Below are 21978 nucleotides of genomic sequence, written 5' to 3' on the forward strand. Positions count from 1 at the left end.
CAAAGGCTATATCTGATCATAACAAAATTTTTAGGTATCATAAAAACTATAGTCATTATATATTTATCTCTTATAATCTCTGAGATCAAGGTGTTCCTACAGACGGACAGACGGACATGGCTATAACTTCTCGGCCGTTGACGCTTATCAAGAATATTTGTACTTTATAGAATCGGAAATGCATCTTTGTGCGTGTTAAATAAATTTCCGGGATGCATAAAATTATAATTCCTTTCTACCCTACCTACCTGGTATAAAAATACAAAAACTACAAACAAAATATACCATAGGGTGTGAAATATACCAATTTCTCAACCAAAGCAACTTAAATCCTATAACCATATTTTACCATATAAAATCGTTTTTTAAATAACTTAAACAATTTTTATCTGACCGCAACCAAACTTTTCTCTTAAAACTAGAAAATAAATTTATTTTCAAGGAAAAGTAAATTTTATTATTAGGTGCGCAATTAAGTTCCCGCTGTTTTTGATAAATATAATAACTGAATCATCCCCGAAGCATGCAATCGCTTGAAAACGGCTTGACGGATAACTCCTAATTCTGAAGCAAGGTTTTGGGCCTTCCCTTGCGGGGGCGGTCGTGAACATCAAAAACACCTTTTTGAAGCGACGAAACCAATCCCTGTATGTTGTTTCGCTCAGAGCAGCTTTTCCGTACCCTTTTTGGAGCTCTCGATGCGCTTGAGCTGCCGTTTTTTTCGAATGGAAGAAGAAAATCAAAACTTCCCGCAAATGACGATTGTACAAAATTAGACATTTTTACTTAACCAGAAGTATATATCGCGAAAACGAAATCACTTATGTGTCGCAGCAGTTTGTTTACAATATGTCTAATCTTGGTTCGTGACGTTTTGGATATATCGAAATCGACCAACTCTTAGTGATAAAGTCATCTACTGACAAACAGCGAGAACTTTGTTGCGCACCTAATAGAATTCGATCAAACACTCATTTATTATCTTCCAGATGAAAATTTTATATATAGAAAAAGTTTGGATAATTTGCGAATTATGCGAATTTAGCACTGTCCAACTTTATGTAAATTTTCTTCTTCTATGCAAAGAAATTATATCTGGTGCATATAGTAAACTTGTTAAATTCAAATTTAACAAAGTGTTAAATTTACAATTCCGATGACATGGTACTTAATCGTATACCACCTAAGTAGAATTCCGTATCAGTAAGCTTTGCAACTAAAGCTTTTTGGGCGATCCCCTTTAATCGTCAGCTATCGATAAGAATAAGATAAGGCAGACATTAAGCGGTTTAGATAGATTTATAGCGTTTTCATTATCACTGTTAAGCAAGCATTAACCTCTTATAAAAGGCCCGATCTCTAGCAATGAAATGTTAGTTTGTAGAAATGTTTCGCATCTTGATAGCGCTTTTCATAATCGGTTCATCACTGGCAAGCACTGTCTTCCACAGCGATGTTCCTATGCCAGACGGACGTATTGTAGGCGGCGAAACAACTAACATTCGCGAGTATCCTCATCAGATTTCCATGCGTTACCGAGGCAATCACAGATGTGGCGGATCAATCTATAACAGAAATACCATTGTGAGCGCAGCTCATTGTGTGAATACTCTAGCTGATGCTTCAAACCTGACGATTTACATTGGCACCAACAATATCTTCTTCCCTACGGGCCAGGAGCTAGCTGTACGGAAATTCGTCATTCATGAGAAGTACAGGAAACTAAATAATGACTACGATGTAGCGCTTCTGTTCCTGGACGGAGAGATTGAGTATAATGAGAATGCTCAGCCAATTGAATTGGCAACGGAACGTCCTGAAAACGCTACTCCTGTCCTTGTAACTGGTTGGGGAACAACTACAGAAGAAGGCAATTTGGCCAGCGACCTTCAAAAGGTGGAAGTAAACATTATCGACAACTCAGCTTGCAAGTCCGCCTATTCCATTATGCTGACCAGTCGTATGTTATGTGCAGGCGTCACTGGCGGTGGCAAGGATGCCTGCCAGGGTGACTCTGGTGGCCCCCTGATCTACGAGAATAAGCTGTTGGGTATTGTGTCATGGGGCACAGGATGTGCTCGTCCAAATAAACCAGGCGTTTATGCATCCGTTCCTGATTTGCGCTCTTGGATCGAGGAGAACGCCAAGCAGAGTGAAAATTTTAATAAAATTGAATTTATGTAAAGAATTTTAAGAATAAATGGAACATTTGCAATAAATACTTGTCAAATCTGAAAGTTCTTATTTTAATTCTATCATAATTTAACACATGTTAATAGGGTAATTTCTAATTATTGTTATCTACTCGTATCACCGTCGACTAAGCAAAGCCGGGTTATACCCTATTCTGGAGGAATGCATTATTATTAAAGTATCAACACTTTTATAATATTGTTTATTTCATCTGTGATTTATTGAACAGCTTGAAACTTACACTGGTAATTATATTTTCTGACTTGGGGAATTGAAAGACTCGTGTTCAAAATGTAATATGGTATGGTATGGTATGGTATTATATGATTGACCGCTAAAGAGAGTGTAAATTGGGGAAACAATAAATGTCTTTAAAAATGATTGAGAAAAACATATCAAAAAGCTACAATCAAATTTAAATAAAAGCTGTATTATTCTATATATAATATAACATATAACATATATAATATATTATAAATTATATTATACTACTGTGGGCAAAAAGTAAGGTGAATTTTCAATTTAAACTTCGCGGGCCTAACAATTCGGCCTAATTCTTTTTTTCTTAAGTTGGCAAGACTGTTGATGATATCTGGGCCAAATTTCATATGAATGCCATTATCAGAAATATATTAACACTTGTGTTTTCCAAACGACCAAGAGTGCATTTTTCGATTTTTAACAATGTCTGAATGAGAAATGTCATCAAATTTTGTTTGCCGAATGAAATTTCGGCTGCGGAAACGTTGAGGATGTTGCGGAAGACCTTTGGTGATTCTACCATGTCACAAAAAAAAATGTTTTTAAGTGGTACAAAGACTTCAAAAAGGTTCGAGAACGTGTTGATGACTTGGAGCGCTCCGGACGACAATCGACGTCAACACATGACCAACACGTCAATGAAGTGGAGGCAAAAATCGTCGGTTGACTATTAGAGACCTTACTGATATTATCGGAATATCAGAAAGATCTGTAAAAACCATTTTGAAAGACCATTTGGGCCTCCGAAAAGTCAAATCTCGTTTGGTACCAAAAACGACCAATTTCTATACACGTTTTTCTTGACCATTTCTCCAAAAATTCGACGCATATCGTTCCACAACCACCGTATTCGCTTGATTTGGCTCCGTGTGACATCTGACTATTCCCAAAACTGAAGAGACCACTTCGGGGAACGCGTTTCGAGTCGATTGAGGAGATAAAAGCTAAATCGAAGAAGGCACTGATGGCTATACCGAAAAGGGACTATTTGGCATGTTTCGAGGATAGGAAAAAAAGTGTGCATAAGTGTATTTTATCGGGAGGGGATTACTTTGAAGGGCATGATATTGATTTAGAAGAATAATCAAAGATTTTTCATTTTACAAACAAATTCACCTTACTTTTTGCCCACAGTAGTATATTATACCAAAAGCATTATTTAGCAATTCGATTGTTGCATTAAACACAATCTATAGAGTACAAAATGTGCTATAGTGTCAATCAAGACCCGACATAATAGTTTTTCTTCAACAACTTATACAATTCGTTAACTTCTGGTCGTAATCAAATTCAGGAATTATTAAGATTTGGAGAATGTATGTAGCTTTAAAACAAACTTAATCTGCGCAAAAAAATAACAAGTGCTGTCAAAATAAAATTAATGCGATGCGATCTGACGGATCATACGGAACGACAGCCTTCTACCTTTGGGTAGCGGGTATAAAAATGTAGCATATGAATTGGTAATTAATACTTGTCAAATTAAAAAGTTCTTCTTTTATTTGTATCATAATTGACTAAATAGCACGTGCTAATTGGGTAATTTCCAAACACTATTATCTACTCGTATTACTGTTGATTAAGCATGAGCGACTCGAGCATGGGAGATACTCGATTATGGGGAATACACAAAAATATCAATGCTTCTATAATAATGTTTATTGCATCTGTGATTTATTGAATAGCTTAATACTTACAGCGGTAATTAAATTTTCGAATTTTCTCAACATTTAAAAGAAAAGAGAAACAAATAAGGAAGTCGAGTTCGATCGGGAGATACCCGCTATCCATTTTCAGCAAAAGCAAAAGAGTGCAATATTCTTCTTCACATATACTAAATTAATGTACTATAAAAATTTTGAAATATTCAAAAAGCTTTATTTGCTATATCGTAATACTGTTACAAATCAAATATTCCATAGAGAATAAGATGTATCAGAGCAGTTAATGCTCGCATTAGCTGTATTTTCCCATTCACAATTTTTTCTTCTTCAATAGACTGTCGTAAATCTAGCTTTAAATTTTGCTTTATATTAGATTTTTTGATTTACGGGGCGGAAGTAGCAAAAATCTAGAACAAAAAAATATAGCTTTAAAATTTATCTTATAGTATATGGGATCTAGGTGTTCATACAAACTGACGGACGGACAGTCAGATAGGCAGACGGACAGATAGACGGACATGGCTATATTCTCTCGGTTGTTGACGATGATCAAAAATAACATATACATATATACTTTATGGGTTCAGAGAGGGCTTCTTCTGCCTGTTTCATACAAATTATAATACTCTTCCACATTGTGGGTATAATTTTGAACATATGATTTGCAATAAATACTCCTCAAATCAAAAAGTTCTTCTTTTAATTGTATCATAATTTACTAAAAATAGCTGATAATCGGGTAATTTCCAAAAAATTGTTATCTACTCGTATTGCAGTCGGTTAAGCAAGTCCGGGAGATACCCGATTCTGGGGGAATACACAAAATATTAAAATGTCATCGCTTCTATAAAATTATTTATTGCATCTGTAATTTATTGATTAGCTTTAAACACTAGTAATTCAATTATTATGATTGGGGAATTGATTGTCGTGTGACCAGTTAAGTTGTCCTAGCTTTTTATCTTGAAGCTAATTAATAGGAAGTAAGAAATCTACAGTCCATTCAAAACGTAAGCAAAACAGATCAGTATTATGATTAATATATAACAAAACTATATTAAGTATCCCGAAGGCTTTTTCTGGTACAGTCAAATATACCAAAGAGTACAAAATATACTATATTGTCATCCAAAGCATCACATTGACAGCCGTTAACACCTAAAAACTTATAACTTAAAAGTCTAAAAGTCCTAGAGTCAATGAATACACTTTTAAACCACCAAACCACAGTGCACTTTTTGTGACCTAAGTTTCATTTTCATTACTTTTTCATTGCCGAAATATTCAGTGAAGAGGAGATGAAAAATAAACTGAATGCTATTAAGAATCTGACTGTATAAGAGATTTTTTTTGTCTCTTCCATCTGAAAATTATATTAAAGAATATTGACAAATATTTTTTAAATAGTTTCGATAAAAGAGGTGCTTTCTATGCGAGTTTAGCGCTGTATTACTTTATGCAAATTTTCTTCTATGGAAAGAAAGATTATATAATATAAATAAAAAACCACAACTGCTATATTATACTATATTGATATTATAGTGAACTTATTAAATTCAAATTAATTGAATACAACCAAAATAAAATTATGTAGCAGTAAGCTTTGCAACTAAAGCTCTTTGGGCGATCCCCTTTAATTGTCAGCTGTCGATAAGGATAAGATACGACAGACATTAACCTTAACGCGTTTTATATAGATTTATGTCGTTTTCATTATCGCTTTTAATCAAGAATTAACCTCTATAAAAAGACCGATCTCCAACAATGAAATGTTAGTTTGTAAAAATGTTTCGCATCTTGATAGCGCTTTTCATAATCGGTTCATCGCTGGCAAGCACCGTCTTCCACAGCGATGTTCCTATGCCAGACGGACGTATTGTAGGCGGCGAAACAACTAACATTCGCGAGTATCCTCATCAGATTTCCATGCGTTACCGAGGCAATCACAGATGTGGCGGATCAATTTATAACAGAAATACCATTGTGAGCGCAGCTCATTGTGTGAATACTCTAGCTGATGCTTCAAACCTGACGATCTACATTGGCACCAACAATATCTTCTTCCCTACGGGCCAGGAGCTAGCTGTACGGAAATTCGTCATTCATGAAAATTACAGGAAACTAAATAATGACTACGATGTAGCGCTTCTGTTCCTGGACGGAGAGATTGAGTATAATGAGAATGCTCAGCCAATTGAATTGGCAACGGAACGTCCTGAAAACGCTACTCCTGTCCTTGTAACTGGTTGGGGAACAACTACAGAAGAAGGCAATTTGGCCAGCGACCTTCAAAAGGTGGAAGTAAACATTATCGACAACTCAGCTTGCAAGTCCGCCTATTCCATTATGCTGACCAGTCGTATGTTATGTGCAGGCGTCACTGGCGGTGGCAAGGATGCCTGCCAGGGTGACTCTGGTGGCCCCCTGATCTACGAGAATAAGCTGTTGGGTATTGTGTCATGGGGCACAGGATGTGCTCGTCCAAATAAACCAGGCGTTTATGCATCCGTTCCTGAGTTGCGCTCTTGGATCGAGGAGAACGCCAAACAGAGTGAAAATTTGGATAAAATTGAATTTATGTAAAGAATTCCAAGAAAAAAAATTGAACCTATGAATTTGCAATAAATACTTTTCAACTCAGAAAGTTCTTTTAATTGAATTATAATTTACTAAATAGATCGAGATATTCGTGTAATTTCCAAACATTGTTATCTACATACTCGTAATATTATAAGATAGACAAAAGAAAAGTGAAAATTTGGGAGACATTATGCAGTTTTTGCAACCTATGTCTCAATTTTCATTATTTTTTTTTTTTTTGCCAAAATATGCAGTGAAGAGAAAATGAAACATGAACTGAATGCCATTGAGAATCTGTCTTTATAAGTGATAGCTGCTCAGTTGAGAAACGTATAAGGATTGTATGTTGTTTTTGGTATTGCCAAGTTTCGATAAGTGGCTCTCAGACAGTATTGAGTATGTTTATGTCTGGTAACCTGGGCAATGTACTGAAGCTTACTATTGACGAAAGCAGAGCTTGCACATATTTGATGGCCTAGCTCGGAGTATGGGAATATGGTTTTGTACATACGAGAATACTGTAAGCAGCTTGGCTCGCAGATTAACAGATTATGACCTGACATGAGAGAAATAAAGTTGGAGAACTTCATTAGCAACATGTGTACATTTCCAGAGTATATTCTGTTGCCCTCATCGCACTCCACTGGCCAATTAAAGCAATAAAAGTGTAGACGACTGCACATTGAATTGCCGAATCCATACAGGGACCATTTTGTTCTGCAAAACACTGAACTCAGGCCTGGCCTGATGAGGAAAGAGGGTGTTGAGTGGGGTGTGGTGGGGCGGAGAGGAAAGCCCACACTTAAAAAGTTGTCGAGTGGACGCAAAAAATAATTGAAAAGCGCACTTTGGCTTTGCTTTTGTTTGTCGTTTTAAGCAAAACATTTTAAAGAGGGCATATTCGCTAAGTTGTAAAAAATTTAATATTTAAGAAGAGATTAATTTAGCACGACATTTTATATCATTTTTTATAACGATTAAAATGATTACAAATGAAAAATTGTATGATGATTATAACTAAAGAGTGTATTCACTTTTCGAGTTGAATTTATTTGGCATTTCATTTTCATTTGGGTCTTTTGATATCACAGCCGAGATTGGAACGTGTCCACGCTAATCCCCACTTGCCAGATCGCCCTCAAAGCCTATTTTCGATTTTATTTAATGCAATATTTAGCTACGTATATATATGAGTGTGCGTTTGTGTGTTTGTATAGGGCATTAGAGTGTTCGTGTTTATTTAATGGACAGCGTATTAAGTGAACAACAGAGTCATTGGAAATTAATTTTTGGCTATGCGGCTAAACACAAGCATTTAGCATTAAAATAGTAGAATAGCCAACAACAACAGCAACAAGACCAACAAATAAATAAAAGCCACATTTAAAAAATAAAGCGAAAAGCCAAAACAACAATTCGTCTAAAATCAATGCGGTGAAATCATGCAGCAGACTTGCCCCTTCAAAATCCGGATGGCACTCTATTAAATGCAAAATAAAATCACAGACTCGCATACACGTTCGTATATTGAATGTGGAGAGAGGAAAAGGGATGGGAATGGAGGGGAAGGGAAAATGTAGATTGCGGTTGCACTGTAAATTAAATATAAAATGTCCTGCGGACTGTCGCTCTTTATACATGCGGCTGCCCCCAACGACATCAACAACAAAAACAACAAAAACAACAACTACAGCAGCAAATGGAACAACAAGGGGAACGACAATGTCGACGTTGCAACCAAAAGTTTTGCACATTTTTGAAATGCTTTTTCGACGAATGCAGAATGCAGACATAAGGAGGGAAACGAGGTAGGGGACCAAAGGGGAGGGTCTGGTAAAATCCAAAACAAAAGAAAACTTGACAACAAGTTTAAGCATACACACACACAAACGCACAAAGAGACAGATGCATAGACTCACACAAAAAGAGAAAGGGCGAGAACAACGTACGCATAGTGGCAGAAGGAGAGACAGAGAGCGAGACACACAAGCACGTATAAGGCTCGGCTTAGTTGTCCCAAAAACAATTTCAAGTGCACTTTTGCTTTTGCTTGTTGTTTAACAGCAAAATCTCGTACAGGCGGCAAATTTTACAGGTTAAAATTTAACTACTCATTTTTGGGAAGTAAGAAAAATTAATTGTGACCATAGTTATCAAACGGCTTAAGTACGTAAAAATTATGATAGGTATTAGAAAAATTATAAAATCGCTTTTAAAATCTGACAAAATATTTGTTCAACAATTTTAAAGAAAAGGAAAAACGTAAAATATGTGTGAAGTATGTAAAAATTATTTGAAAATTTAAAAAAATTGGAAAAACGGTTTAAAAATCTTATAGAATATTTCTTTAACAATTTTACAGAGAAGAACTTTTGTAATAAGTACGTAAAAATGTTAATAATGCTTTAAAAATGTGACAAAATATTTGTTTAAATATTTAATAGAAAAGAAGAATCGTAAATTATCTGTAAAGTATATAAATATTAATTTAAGCATTGCAAAAATCGGAAAGAATATTTGCTTTGTCAATATTACTGTGTTAGAAAAAATTAAATTGTTAAAGTACCTTTAATATATAATTTAATAAATGAAAAATATACCTCAAATTCAGCTTTATTTATGCTAAAGAGTTACTTCGTGGCTTATTTATAAATTCAATGCAGCGGGAAAATAAGCTCACAAATTTTTGTCTGGTGCATAAAAAACTTTAGTTTTTATATGTATGTAATTACGTGTCTTCTATGTAATTTTGCTGTGCACGCTTGATGAAAATAATTGTAGCATACTTTACAGCAACAATTTAAAAGGCCATGGTCACGTTTACGACAGCATAAACAACAACAACGACAACAAATACACATAATATAAGACGAGAACGTCATCCAAACTGGCCAACAGGGCGTATGCTTTGACATGAACGTCATTGTAGTAGCACTTGAGACGCAAACAGTCTACTGAGCTCTGTGAAATATGAAATATAATTTGCCTTATACCATGTAATATGCGAAATGCAGTCAGGCGTCGCAAATTGGCCGACAACAATAAAAACACAAACAACAACAAGGACACAAACAGCATAAACAGTTGCAATTGTTGAATATCATTTGGCAGAGGGCAAGAGCATAAATAAGCGACTTGAACTCGTCGACATACGTTCAAGTTTGGCCCATAGTTTGGCATCTGAGATTTGTTAAACTGGCAGCTTCAGAGGAGGATTGGCTTGTGAATTTCGTGCATTGAATAACTACCGAATGTAAGCAGTCAGCAGGGCGGTCTCTGGCTCTGGCTCTGGCCCTGGGAACATATTAATATGCAGACATTGTTACACTTGCCATAAATCACCTGCGCATCATGACCGCAACTGTAGCCCGAGAAGTGGTAATAACAGCGCAGCGCAACCAAAGTAGTGCCTGTAGCAGCAGAACAACTTAAAGATCTTACATGACAATTAAAGTATATGAAACAACTACGATGTTGTGCTAATTGTATGTTAAGAGTCTGGTAGGTAGAAATTTAGTAATCTAGTCTGCAGCTGTAGATGTCAAAAACATTCTAACCGTTTATAATTTTAATTAAGACGATACCATTGTAAGTAAATAAATTTGGTAGTTGCTTTAAAATTATAAATGCCAGTTTATTTAAAGATTTGGTATATGTATCAGTGTTGCCAGAATCTCTGGAGCAAAAATTACTGGATTTCAGAAAAAAATTGCTAAAAATTGCTAAATTATACAAAAAATAGCCAACAAAATTGCTAAATATTTTAAATGACATTATTCATCAAGTTTGTACATTTTTAATGCATTTAAAAATAAAATCTTGAAATTAAAAATAAAAAAATAGGATTAAGGATTTAAGTAAAGTAGCTAAAATTGCCAAAAGAGAAATAAAAAGTTGCTAAATTTGTAGCTAATAACATTTTTAATTTTAAAAGTTGCAAATTAACTAATGCAACTAAATTGCTAAACTGGCAGCACTGCATCACAGTTTCACAATTTCACGATTTGTATTTAGCTAATGAGTGAACGAACTAAGTTCGCACATGAACTATAAACAGAATCGAATTATAATGCAAATTTTTGTGAGTATCAAAATACATCCTCAAAATACATCCTATCGGTGAAAGAGCTATCGGAACTTTTTAAAAAGTGCCAAAAGTAGCCGAAGCTTTGAAAAAAAATGCTAGATTTCTAGCTAATAGCATTTCACAAAATCTTATAGCTTTTGCAGTTTCAAAATAGCTAGATCTAGCAATAAATTAGCTAAAATGGCATCACTGATATGTATGTGTATGTAACAGAGATGTTGGCTAGTCGATAGACACTCAGATATCGGAAGTCAATAGGCATCGGTACTAGCAGTCGTCAAAAGTTGTTTAGTAGCGGCAGCAGCAGTTAATTCTACCAAAAATAGCTATCAGCAGAAAGCAGTATTTACTAAGTTTAACCAACTAAATCGTGTACTATACATATATTATCAGTTAATCCCTTATAAAAAGTAAATAAAAGTTATATCTAAAACCAAGTTAAAAAACAAATTTTTCAATGTTCGTAAATTGTATCGATAGGATCGATAGTTGAAGCACTCAATCGACAGCGTGTTTAAGTTGGCAGCACTATGCATAAGGACGAAATTGGCAGCTCGCCGATAAGCGAGCGTCAGTCTGCAGCGATTAAAAAGAAACGAATAAGAGAGATTTACTAAATAAGTATAATTGAATATTTACATTTGGAATATTTCAAAAAAGTATTTATATTACAAACAAATCAATGTGTGGTGCAATCGAAATGCGATATTAGTTTGATGGCGTTTAGTAGGCCAATGAGTGAATTGGTAGCGATTTGTAATTCTTTGCCTTTGCTTAAATAATCCATTGAGTCTAGATCTTTAAAACGCATTATGCGAAGTTTTATAGGCCATACTGCATAAAGGCAACAATATAGTAACGCTAACAGCACTAGCAGCAGTGACAATAACAACTTCAGCCACAGCAACAGCGGCATCTGTTAATTTGCCGTTTGTCTGAGTAAAGTTTGCGCTTGGGCCACAGAAACTTGCGGCAACCGCAGCCGAAAGTTCAAGCAAAATGAAGATTTATTTGTCTGGCTAGCGGAAGTCATAGACACAAGTCTATGCATAGTGATAGTCCCGCCATCGCTGTACATAAGGTTGGGTGTCTGTCTGCATGAGGATCACGTGTCTTGATGCAATTTCCGTACCGGATATTTGTTGTGCCTCTTATATAGTATGTATATACGAGCATGTAGTATATGACCCAAAGTAAGAGCCAACTTGCCTCTAATTTGTTGCACAAACTTCGACAATGGCCAAAGTGCAACCGACAGGGCTCTTCTCATTAATGAAAGCGATTTAATGGCCTTCGGAATGGGTCTCAAACATTGCAATGCCAAGTTGTATTTGTTGCCATGATGATGTACTACTGTTGTGTTGCCTTGCAACCTGCACCCCAGAAGAACACTTCCTCAACAGTGACCATTCAGTTCACTGACTGCCTGTCCGACTCCATCTCTGCTTGTCTGACATAACTGTCTGACTGTCTGATAGCTTATGTTTGTGTTAATGAACAGTTCCTCGCCCAGCAGCAGTAGCAGCAACTGGAGCGGCTGTCTAGCATATGTCTGAGTCCTTACATCTTTCTCCTTCTCTCTCACTCTCATTCTCTTTATCTGTACGTGTGTGTCCATCGTACATAGTAAATTATTGTGTGTGTCCATGTCTATAGTCTATGACCCAGCACAAGCTGTCAATTTGCGGCACAGACAATGGTCAGAGGCCTGCCTGACTTTTGACAGTTGTTTCCATTGTTTGCCCCATTTTAATTACATTTCCGAGGCCATATCACATGTAAATTGTTCATTTGTTTTTAAATTATTCAACTGAGCAACTAAGTAGCATTGCAAAATCTATTTAAAGTGTGAAAAAAGCAATATCAAAATGCCCCAAAAAGCGATCATAAATTTTCTTATCTGCTTGCTGAGTTGGGTAGAGTTGCGTTGTCTCTGGGCCATTTACTCACATTTTACAATCTAAAAATTTCCACATCAGTTCACTAACGAGGCTTTTACCACTTCCACAAACACAGGAACTCACATACCCTAACACACATTCGTAACTTAGATACCTACATATGGGAATAAGTGGAAGTGAGTTCATTCAGTAAAATATTTGAATGTGTGTGGCTAGTAGACTGTCTGATAATCATATGAAAAATAATAAGTATAATTTATTATACATATTACACTAACGATGCTTTAAAATATAATGTAGATATCAATTTATTTAAGAAATAGTTTTAATTTAATTATTGTGGGATTATAACTGATAAATTGCGCCACAGATTAAAAGTTATCTTCAATCTAGAATCATTTCCATTAATGTTTCTGTTCGATTCGAAATGAATTTACACTTCATTTGGTGAACTGAATTTTTGTATACCAAATTCTTGAAGTATGACATACCTTAAAGCTAGAGGAGAGTCAAATACTTTAACTATAACAAACAATCATATGATATGAAGTTCATAAATTAAATTCTAACTTTACTAAGAAATACTTTTCAGTTAAGGATTTTTCTTTTTACATATATATATACATTTTTGGAAATCAGTAAATTGTGATTCCATTGCAAAGTTCTTTCGCGATTAATGTTGCTATATTCATTACACAACACTCAGATAATGTCATCGTTTCATGAATCCATTTGAAGGCCGATGTAATGAGTTAGGCCACCACATTGCGTTGCGGCTTATTTCAAGCACAAAGACACCCAACACATACATATGTATGTACATATAGAGGCACCAATACATATGCGTACTTATGTGTACAATCTAATAAAAGCTTTTGCGACATTTGATGATTCGCAAGAAAAAAAGGATTTGAAATTTAATGAATTTTTGTTTTTACGCTCGCCTGCCTGCGTGGCCCATAAAAGGGGACATTTGGCTCATTTGTTTTGGGGGCTGAACCTTTGCAGCAACAACGAAGCCTGGCAACTCTGGCAAAATAAGACGCATACGTATTTGCCCCTCTTTGTGTTGATGTGCGGGGGGTAAAAGGCGTGAAATGCGCTCACGTATGTATACACACACACGTACATGTACACACACACACATACTTGTATGCTTATGCACGCATACACACTCAAGTACTTTGCATAAAATGTGCCCAAAAAGGTTTTATGTCAAATTGAAAGACGAAAAGCAGGCTGAACAACTAAAGTGCTAAACAGCAACTAAAACCAAACCAATGTGTGTTTGTGTGTGACTCTGGGTGGGCTCTGGTGGGAGATTGTTTGTGACAAGAACTCAAAATGCATGACTCGTCATGGAAGCAGGAATCAGGCTCTAAATAATTTAGCAACTGGGCGGACAATAAAATTCGAACTGAAATGTCATACGCATGCATTTGCATATGATTTACCAGGAACAGGCATTGCAATGTGGCACGTCCTGTTCAACGTTGTTGTTGTTGTTGCTGTTGTTGTCGTTGTTGCATGACTGTAAACGCGCAGTGGAAATGCCATTGAAATTGATGCCAGCGGCAAATCAGCAGCGTTAGTCTAACTTTGTGTATACCCGCGTACCTCTATCTATCTCTCTCTCTCTTTCTCTCCCTTTCATTTTTGGTTAACCCTCATTCCTTCTCTCGCTCTATTTTACACTGTGCAAGTTCCAACAGCTTCAGTGATAAATTTACAATATAATTTGTATAGAGTCATGGTTGGCTCGCTCATCTATCTTCTCGTATTTGCATGACCAAATTGCATGGCTACAATTTGCATTTGCCTACTTTCCAACAAATTGTCAACATATAATTTGTTTAGAAATTAAACTTGCCGATTCAGCAAATTTGGCAACATTGCAATTTGATGGCACAACCTATTGTTAAGCACTTTAAGCCCACTGCAAGGCAGTAAATTTGCTTTGGGCATGTTTAGCCAAAAGGGGAATTGCATTGAAAATTGTGAATATAATTTCATTAGTGTTGTTGCAATTTCGGACATGAGTGTGCACACATAACATATGGGAGCTAGCAGAGTGTGGCAAATTTTGGGAAGCACAACAAAAATAATTGCATTAATCTGTGATAATTACCTTAAGTATTTAGAATTGATATCGATAAATTTAAGGATTTAAATTCTCTATCTTATGCAAAGAAATACGAGAGTTCATGTACGAACATCGCTTGATTTCCGTCCCTACTTTGTTTATCTGAACAAAATCGTTTGAGTAATTGACACCCATTCACACACACACACGCACATACACTGAAACGCCCTCATATGATTGAGTAGCACATTAAGAGTCAACACGCATAAGAGCAACCAACATGCTAGACTTCATCGTCGACGTTTTGAAGAGTGTGGCAGCTGCAGCTGCAGCTGGAGGAGTTGCAGCATCAGGTACCCGGTGCTTGTCTGCAACAATGGCACAACAAAATTCCAGTCTGTCTGCATATTTGAGACTTTGATCATTTGAAACGTTGCAACGTTACTGCCAGACAGCAGAAAAATGCATGAGCCAAGCGACTTCGCCTCCCCTCCCCACCCCCTCAGACTGCATCGAGCGTATCATATGCTAATGCCGATTCCCCTCATGTGTGTGTGTGTCCATGTCTGAGCGTTATTATGTGGCTACTCAGCAAACCCCTAACAAAGTCTGACTTTTGCTTCAGCTTCAACAATCTAATCATCATCATCAATAACACTAGTCAACACAAGTCAACTTTTGGCAACATCAATTCTGCATTTTATAGAGTTTTTGTGTCGCAAGGAAAAAATGGTTCCTATAAACATTTTTAAAATTTAAAATCCAATAAATAGATTCACAGTTTCCGTGTATGATTTAATTAATACGTAAAGATATTATTGAAATCATTATCGGAAATTTTATAGTAATAAGTAATTTAATGTAAATCATATTTAAGATTAATGAGTAAATGTCATATTTTTTTAAAACTCCTAATTTAAAACTATAACACTTGTAGCTATATGATTATTAAAGAAAATAAACAAATTAATAGGCAAATATATAGTATATAAATTGTTTTTATTCGTTTAGGTTCCACATCCGAAACACATTTTGTGTTCGGTGAAAATCATATTTGAAACGGCGTTTGACTGCTGCCCAGAAGAATTGAACCTCGGATTATCATGCTAACAATTCTTCTAAGATTTTACAAAATTTAAAATTTTGTTTTATTGGGTATCAACGTAATTACGGTTGTGTACAATTATATCACAAGTCGCAATAAGCCTTCAGGTTTCCAAAATCAACCATTCATGCAGTAAGGTAGTAAGAGCACTATCTTAATAAAATTTGTTTTGGATTATGTTTTATACAAATTTAATGAATTTCAGTGAAATTTAAAAAGATTTGAGTTCGTAATTGTTTTTAACTCTTAAATTTTGTGATAATAGCTCAATTTGTAGTAGGCTATGGTTGATAGTTCAGACAGGTCAAAAAATTTAAAATTTTCAAATCTCGTATTTGATATTAGTTCTTATTTATTTTGCAAGCACCCAATTTGATGAGAATTTTGAGTCCGCGCAATGACAATACAAATCTTGTTAATCAGTGTTGTCCACGTCGCTCAGTCGTCCATATTCAGCACAACATATTGACCAACGCTTTGGGTATGCTTAACTCTTTCCCATTCTGTCATATTTGATAAATTTATGCACATTATTTGTTCTGCTGCATGTCGCGTTGATTTTCTCCCTTTCAATCCCTTTCATTCACATTTCGATATGTCATTTGCATGCAAACTAACTGCGCTTCAGCTTCAGTTACAGCTTTATCTTTTCCCTTTTGATATTGATGTTTTGCATTGCATTGGCATTCGGTATGAACATGAGGATGGTTTAATTTCGTCTGTCAAGAGTAAGATATCAAATGATCAAGAACACACCATATGCTAGATGAATGGCACAACTTAAATCAATACAAATATAGCATATGATAGGTAATCTTTTTTAAATTAGTTAGTAATATATAGTTAGACTAGTTAGTAACATATAAGTATAGTATATATCGATCAATAAGTTTTGACTTCAATGTTAACATCTGCAATGACAGCCAAAGAATTTACTGCTTCTATTTTAAGTCTTTAGATTTTTCTGATTTACGAATTCATGAATATAAATTGCTATTCAAATTATATTTGGAGTTATCAAATATGCAAATTCCACGCAATTTTATTACTACTCTTATACATACATAGTAATGTCAATAATGTTCACAATAAAAACTATTATTAATAAGAGCTGAAAAGTGACATAGTGAAGTGAACTCATTGAGATACAATGTGGCCATTGCTTTTATAATTTAGCAATATAGTACTAAGAATTTCGAACTGATTTTTGAGAAAATGCCAAATAATCAAATTTTTAGCAAAATTATATCTGAATTCAACTTTTTACATACATTTCATTTATTTTCCCTAGTTTTGAATGGGCATAAGGACTGTAAATTGAATGCACTGCCCATTTACAAAATTTTAAAGTAACATTAAACAAATGTTTACTCGAGCCATCTGATGCACACGAAGAAAATAAAGAAATGCATAAGCATATTATATCATTCCTTTTCAATGACAAAACTTTAAACAGCTGTTCGAATTTTTAATAAGTAAGAAAGCTACAGTCAAGGGTTCTCGAATGTGAGATACTTCTTACTCATTCCCAATATTCTAGTTATATATCAAATTAATATACCAAATAATATTAAAAATACCGAATAGTATATTTGGTATATCAATATACTCTTAAGTTCAAAATATTCCAAAGAGTACACAATTTTTTATTTGAAAATGGGCGTTACAAAATCCTAAAAAAAACTTGAACGCTACCGAAAAAAATATTATCCTCTCTTATAGTCTCTGAGCTCTAGATTTTCATATGAACAGACAGACCGATTTGGAGATTACTTTTTTTGCCTGTTACATACTTTTCCTGCAGGCACAAAATTAGAATAACCATCTATCCTTCGGTTAGAAGATGCAATTCAAAACAGATTTATTCCACTGTGCATCTACACGCTCGAGAGGTTTATTTTTAAAATTTACCTAAAATGCTGCAGTAAAAGAATTTTTTGTTGCTCTAAATCAATTTCTGCCGGTAAACTGTTCGGTAGCATTACTTGTCAATTTATTAAGTTTTTACCACGAGTAGATGACATAGGAAATCTATGACGCGTTCTTTTAACAAACTAAAATACTCTTGATTGGCACAAAAATGCCAACACAAAAATGCCAAGCTCAACTTTTTCGATAATTGTTGCTAATTCTTCTGAATGTGTGAGTGTGAGGCAAGTTGAGAAGAGCAGCAGAAGTTTGCTACGCGTGTGTCAATTGTGCAACAGCTGCGGGCAAAAGTTTCACAAATAATAAAGTTTTTAATTATAAGCAATGCCCCGCAAAAAAGTTCATTTTCTTCAGTTGATCGCAATCAAGTTGAAAGACGACTTTTGCAGTAAAGCAGCCACAATCGAATGAAGACTGTGGCAACTTGAAGCACTGTGTGCGTGTTGCCCTCTGGCGTGTGCGTGTGCGTGCCACTTTGACTGACTTCTGCATATCTAGCTATATACATATCAGCATATATGTAGTATATGCGAGTGTGTGGAAGTCAATGAAATTAGTGCTGGCAGGCACAAACGGGGGTCAGATCCCAGACTTAAACCGGAACTGTTGGGGGAGTCTCGTTGTCTTTTCGACATTTACATTTGCCTGCAGCTATGCTTCCCTTCTGTCGAAGTGTTTCATTGCTGCGGCAAAACTTGTTGGCTTTCCTGCTGATTATCAAAAAGGCAGCAAACTTAAGTGGTAGCATAGAGGACTTTATTCTTCAATTACGCTGGTCATTTCCATCAGTATAGTTTGTAGCAAATAAAGTTTTTACTACAATTTTTTGGAAATTTGAATATATTTTTTACGGTGTCCACGTATCTATCGTTTTAATAACTATTGCTATTCTTATTCATTTGGCTTTTCAAGAATCTTCTCTGTGTTTTCTATAGTCCAGTCGATCCACTTTTCCCACTTAGTTTTCCACTTTTGCATCGCGTTTGCCTTCTCTTCATCAGATAACGCGCTGTGCCTAATTGAGTTTTTGGCAGTGCGCTTTAGAAACTTTAAATCAGCATTTCTGGGCTGTAATAGATATTGTAGAGAATGTTATGAAAATATAATTTATATTATATATTATATTATCTCACCGCAATGCCTAGGAAAGCCATGTAGAAGTCGTGAGATAAAGGTTTTGTGCGCCAAAAAGAAGGATTACCCGAGGACAGCACAAATGGAATGTCATTGGCAATCAGCGTGGCAGCTGGATGATTTCGATAATCAGCCCCCAGCTGCAGCACCTGATTGCAAATGGGACAAACCTCAATGGCAATGCCAAAACGCTTGGCCAATTGCATCACAAGCGGATGCTTCGTTATTGCATAGGCGTGCCCAATGCGTCGAGTACCAAGAAGAACTGCGTCTATCAGATTCTCGTCCAGCGGAGAGCCATACAAATTGGTTTGACCGGCATGGAAATAGAATTCAATGTGCGGTGGCATTTTCAGCAACTCATTAACGAACATTTTCAGAGGATATTTCATTGTCTCCTGGCCGACCAGATCGAAACCGATTAATAAGTTCGGGAACTCTTTCTGTAAGAAGGATTTCAATTATTTAAATTTACATTCAAATTTTTCAAAACTCACATTCAATTTGGTGCATGCCTTTACATGACCCTTAATTTTGTCGGGTGTTGTGTGCCGAAGTGGCGAATAAATGATTTTCGAATCTATGAAGTCTGGATTATCGGCCTTGAAGTTCTTGAGCTCATCATTATACACCTGGAGGGTTTCCTTAGCTGGCAGTCTTTCACCTCCCAGACAGTAAAGACGTTTCAGCAGTGAACGAACTTCAACATACTGCACTCCATCCTCGTTGAACTCCTTGAGAGCATTATAATAGTATTCACCCCAAATCGGATAGTAATTGAGTATTCCGTCGATCAATGCGAATATACCCATCATGTGGTCCCAAGCCTTGTCATTCGATTGTATTTTTGATAATGGATACATGCTGAAGAGCATTTTCAGCTTCTTGCGCACATTCTCCTCACCTCGACGATCTCGAATCTCGTCCATAGTCTCCCATTTGCCGCCCTCGTGTAGCATTTTCTTGGGCTTATCCTTGGAGAAGAGAAACTGAACTATCTTACATCCATCATTCACAGTGCACGCCCAGAGATGTTTCCGATAGGTCAAATCGATAAGAAAATTGGTGCTGCACATCGAAAAGTCATGTGTCTTTAGGGCACCGCCTTTCGGCATTTTCCGAAGCAGCTGGAACAGCGGCGACTTCTCAATGTCGTTTAGTCTCTTAAAAATATGATAGCCTGGCACGAACTGATTGGGATCCTCGACTCCTCGGTTGTATTCGTCCATCTTGAGGCACATGATTGTGTCATTTACTTTGATCTCCTTATCTGTCAACTGAATATCATTACCGAGAATGGCGCCCTGTTCGAATTTGCAGATTATTTCGCGAAGTTTTCTGTAAGAATCTGGAGAACAATTTCGTAGATTTGTCGGTCCAAAAAAATTTGGCTATTTGAGGAAGCATTTTAAAACAAACCGGAAATTTATACTGGGAATATATAAAATATTTTTCAATGATTTGCGATCTACTTTACATTTCTAGATTAAACGTTGCTTATGGTTATCGCTTTCTCTAAGTTTGTTTGCTGTTATTGCGAACTAATCTCAATCTGATCTCTTAGTCTGGCTCACACCTCCTTGGTAACAAGTACTTGCGTAAGTGTTTTTAACAGCATTACATTACTTACTCACAGAGCTCTTCCCCATCATCATCTCATCACAGATTGAGAGTCTCTATGCAGCATATATGGTAGCTAAGTCCACCCACAGCTGCAACCTTTGCAAACAGAAACAGCTACAATTGCCCAGGGCAATGAAACTTTTCAAGTGTTAACGAGTTTTGTTGCACACATGTGTCGATTGCATACATAGTGCACTTAACTTGAAAACTTGCACGACATTCAAGCAACAAAAGTAACAACAATAAAATAGCAAAAACAAAAACAAATGCGAAAACAACTACAACGGCAAGAATTTGCAGAGAGAGAATTTGATTTCGTGCAAAAACAATTTGCATCTTAATTGTGGCCCTTGCAAGAAGCGAGCAAACAGCTTAGGGCCAGAGACAGACATGCCTATAATTCAACTTAGGCAAGAGTTGAAGGTGTTCGAAAGTCACTTTCTAACCTTCAACTTAAACTGACATTAAACTCAATTCCACACAATGAGTTAGTAGAACTTAGGCTTCTTAATGTCTGAAATAATTAACATGTCTTAAACTGATTTACTTTAAATTTTGTTGAAGTTTTGAAGATTTGTGAAGCCATCCCAAACTGTGCCAAAATACGAACTCTATTCTCACTTATTCATGCTAAATGTGGGACGTACCTTTAATACTTTGAAAATGCTTTTATATAATTTTCAAATTGATGTTGCATTTCAAACCATTTCTAGCTCTCGCACATGTTTTCTGTTTTACGATGCTAAAATCCCTGGTTGCTTGCTCTTTCAGTGCGTCCTTCGTCCTTCGCCTCTCGCCCTTTTTCGCTCGTGGCATCGTTACATATCATTTTTTTGTCTGTTACAAATTATGCTCATATAAATTTTTATAAAACATTTCTGGCGTTGCCATTTTATTTTATGTTTCTTTTTGTTACAACTGCGAACCATACACTCACACACATTCGTGCACACACACATACACTTAGACATTCTTGCCAACTGCCTTACAATTTGCTGCGCACAAAAGTAGGCTACAAAATGGGGCGCGAAGCGGAACGCGTTTTGTGTCTGCAGCAAAAATGAAAAGCAATTCACACTTGAAAAGTTTCAACATGCGTTTTTAACTCTCACACAAAGCAGAGACCCAACTATTTTATTATTTTTTTTTTTGTATACTTTGTTTAAATTTTAGCTATGATGTCAGCATCAACCCTTAGCTTACAATAGAGGCAAAGGAATAGAAGCATTTGCTTGCAAAAAGAATATTTCGTAAATATGTTTGAAGTCAAAGTAGAGTATTTGAATTATTTTTCTTTTCTCATTATTGCAATGCAACTTTCCGTTTATTTATCTACATGCTGAAGCCCGTTGTTGGACATTGATTGACAGTTGAATGAAATCGGATAACGTAGCAATAAATTCCTAAACGAGACAGTT

General features: G+C 35.8%; 3 protein-coding genes across 3 annotated transcripts; 2 read left to right on the plus strand and 1 right to left on the minus strand.

Annotated features, from left to right (window-relative positions):
• Positions 1–1386: 1386 nt before the first annotated feature.
• Positions 1387–2229, plus strand: LOC132789846 (trypsin delta-like). Its single transcript, XM_060798139.1, has one exon. It carries the CDS (start codon positions 1387–1389, stop codon positions 2182–2184), a length of 798 nt encoding a protein of 265 aa, XP_060654122.1. The 3' UTR covers positions 2185–2229.
• Positions 2230–5875: 3646 nt separating this feature from the next.
• On the plus strand, positions 5876–6701 carry LOC132790308 (trypsin delta-like). The gene has a single exon (XM_060798799.1). The coding sequence runs from the start codon at positions 5904–5906 to the stop codon at positions 6699–6701; it is 798 nt and encodes a 265-aa protein (XP_060654782.1). The 5' UTR covers positions 5876–5903.
• An 11846-nt stretch (positions 6702–18547) lies between these two features.
• LOC132791774 (adenosine deaminase 2) lies at positions 18548–20417 on the minus strand. The gene is made up of 3 exons (XM_060800827.1): positions 19435–20417; positions 18937–19380; positions 18548–18871 (listed from the first exon to the last, which is right to left on the minus strand). The coding sequence occupies exons 1-3, from the start codon at positions 20176–20178 to the stop codon at positions 18695–18697; spliced, it is 1365 nt and encodes a 454-aa protein (XP_060656810.1). The 5' UTR covers positions 20179–20417; the 3' UTR covers positions 18548–18694.
• Positions 20418–21978: the final 1561 nt, after the last annotated feature.

The sequence above is a fragment of the Drosophila nasuta genome, chromosome 3, assembly GCF_023558535.2.
Source record: "Drosophila nasuta strain 15112-1781.00 chromosome 3, ASM2355853v1, whole genome shotgun sequence".
Taxonomy (NCBI): domain Eukaryota; kingdom Metazoa; phylum Arthropoda; class Insecta; order Diptera; family Drosophilidae; genus Drosophila; species Drosophila nasuta.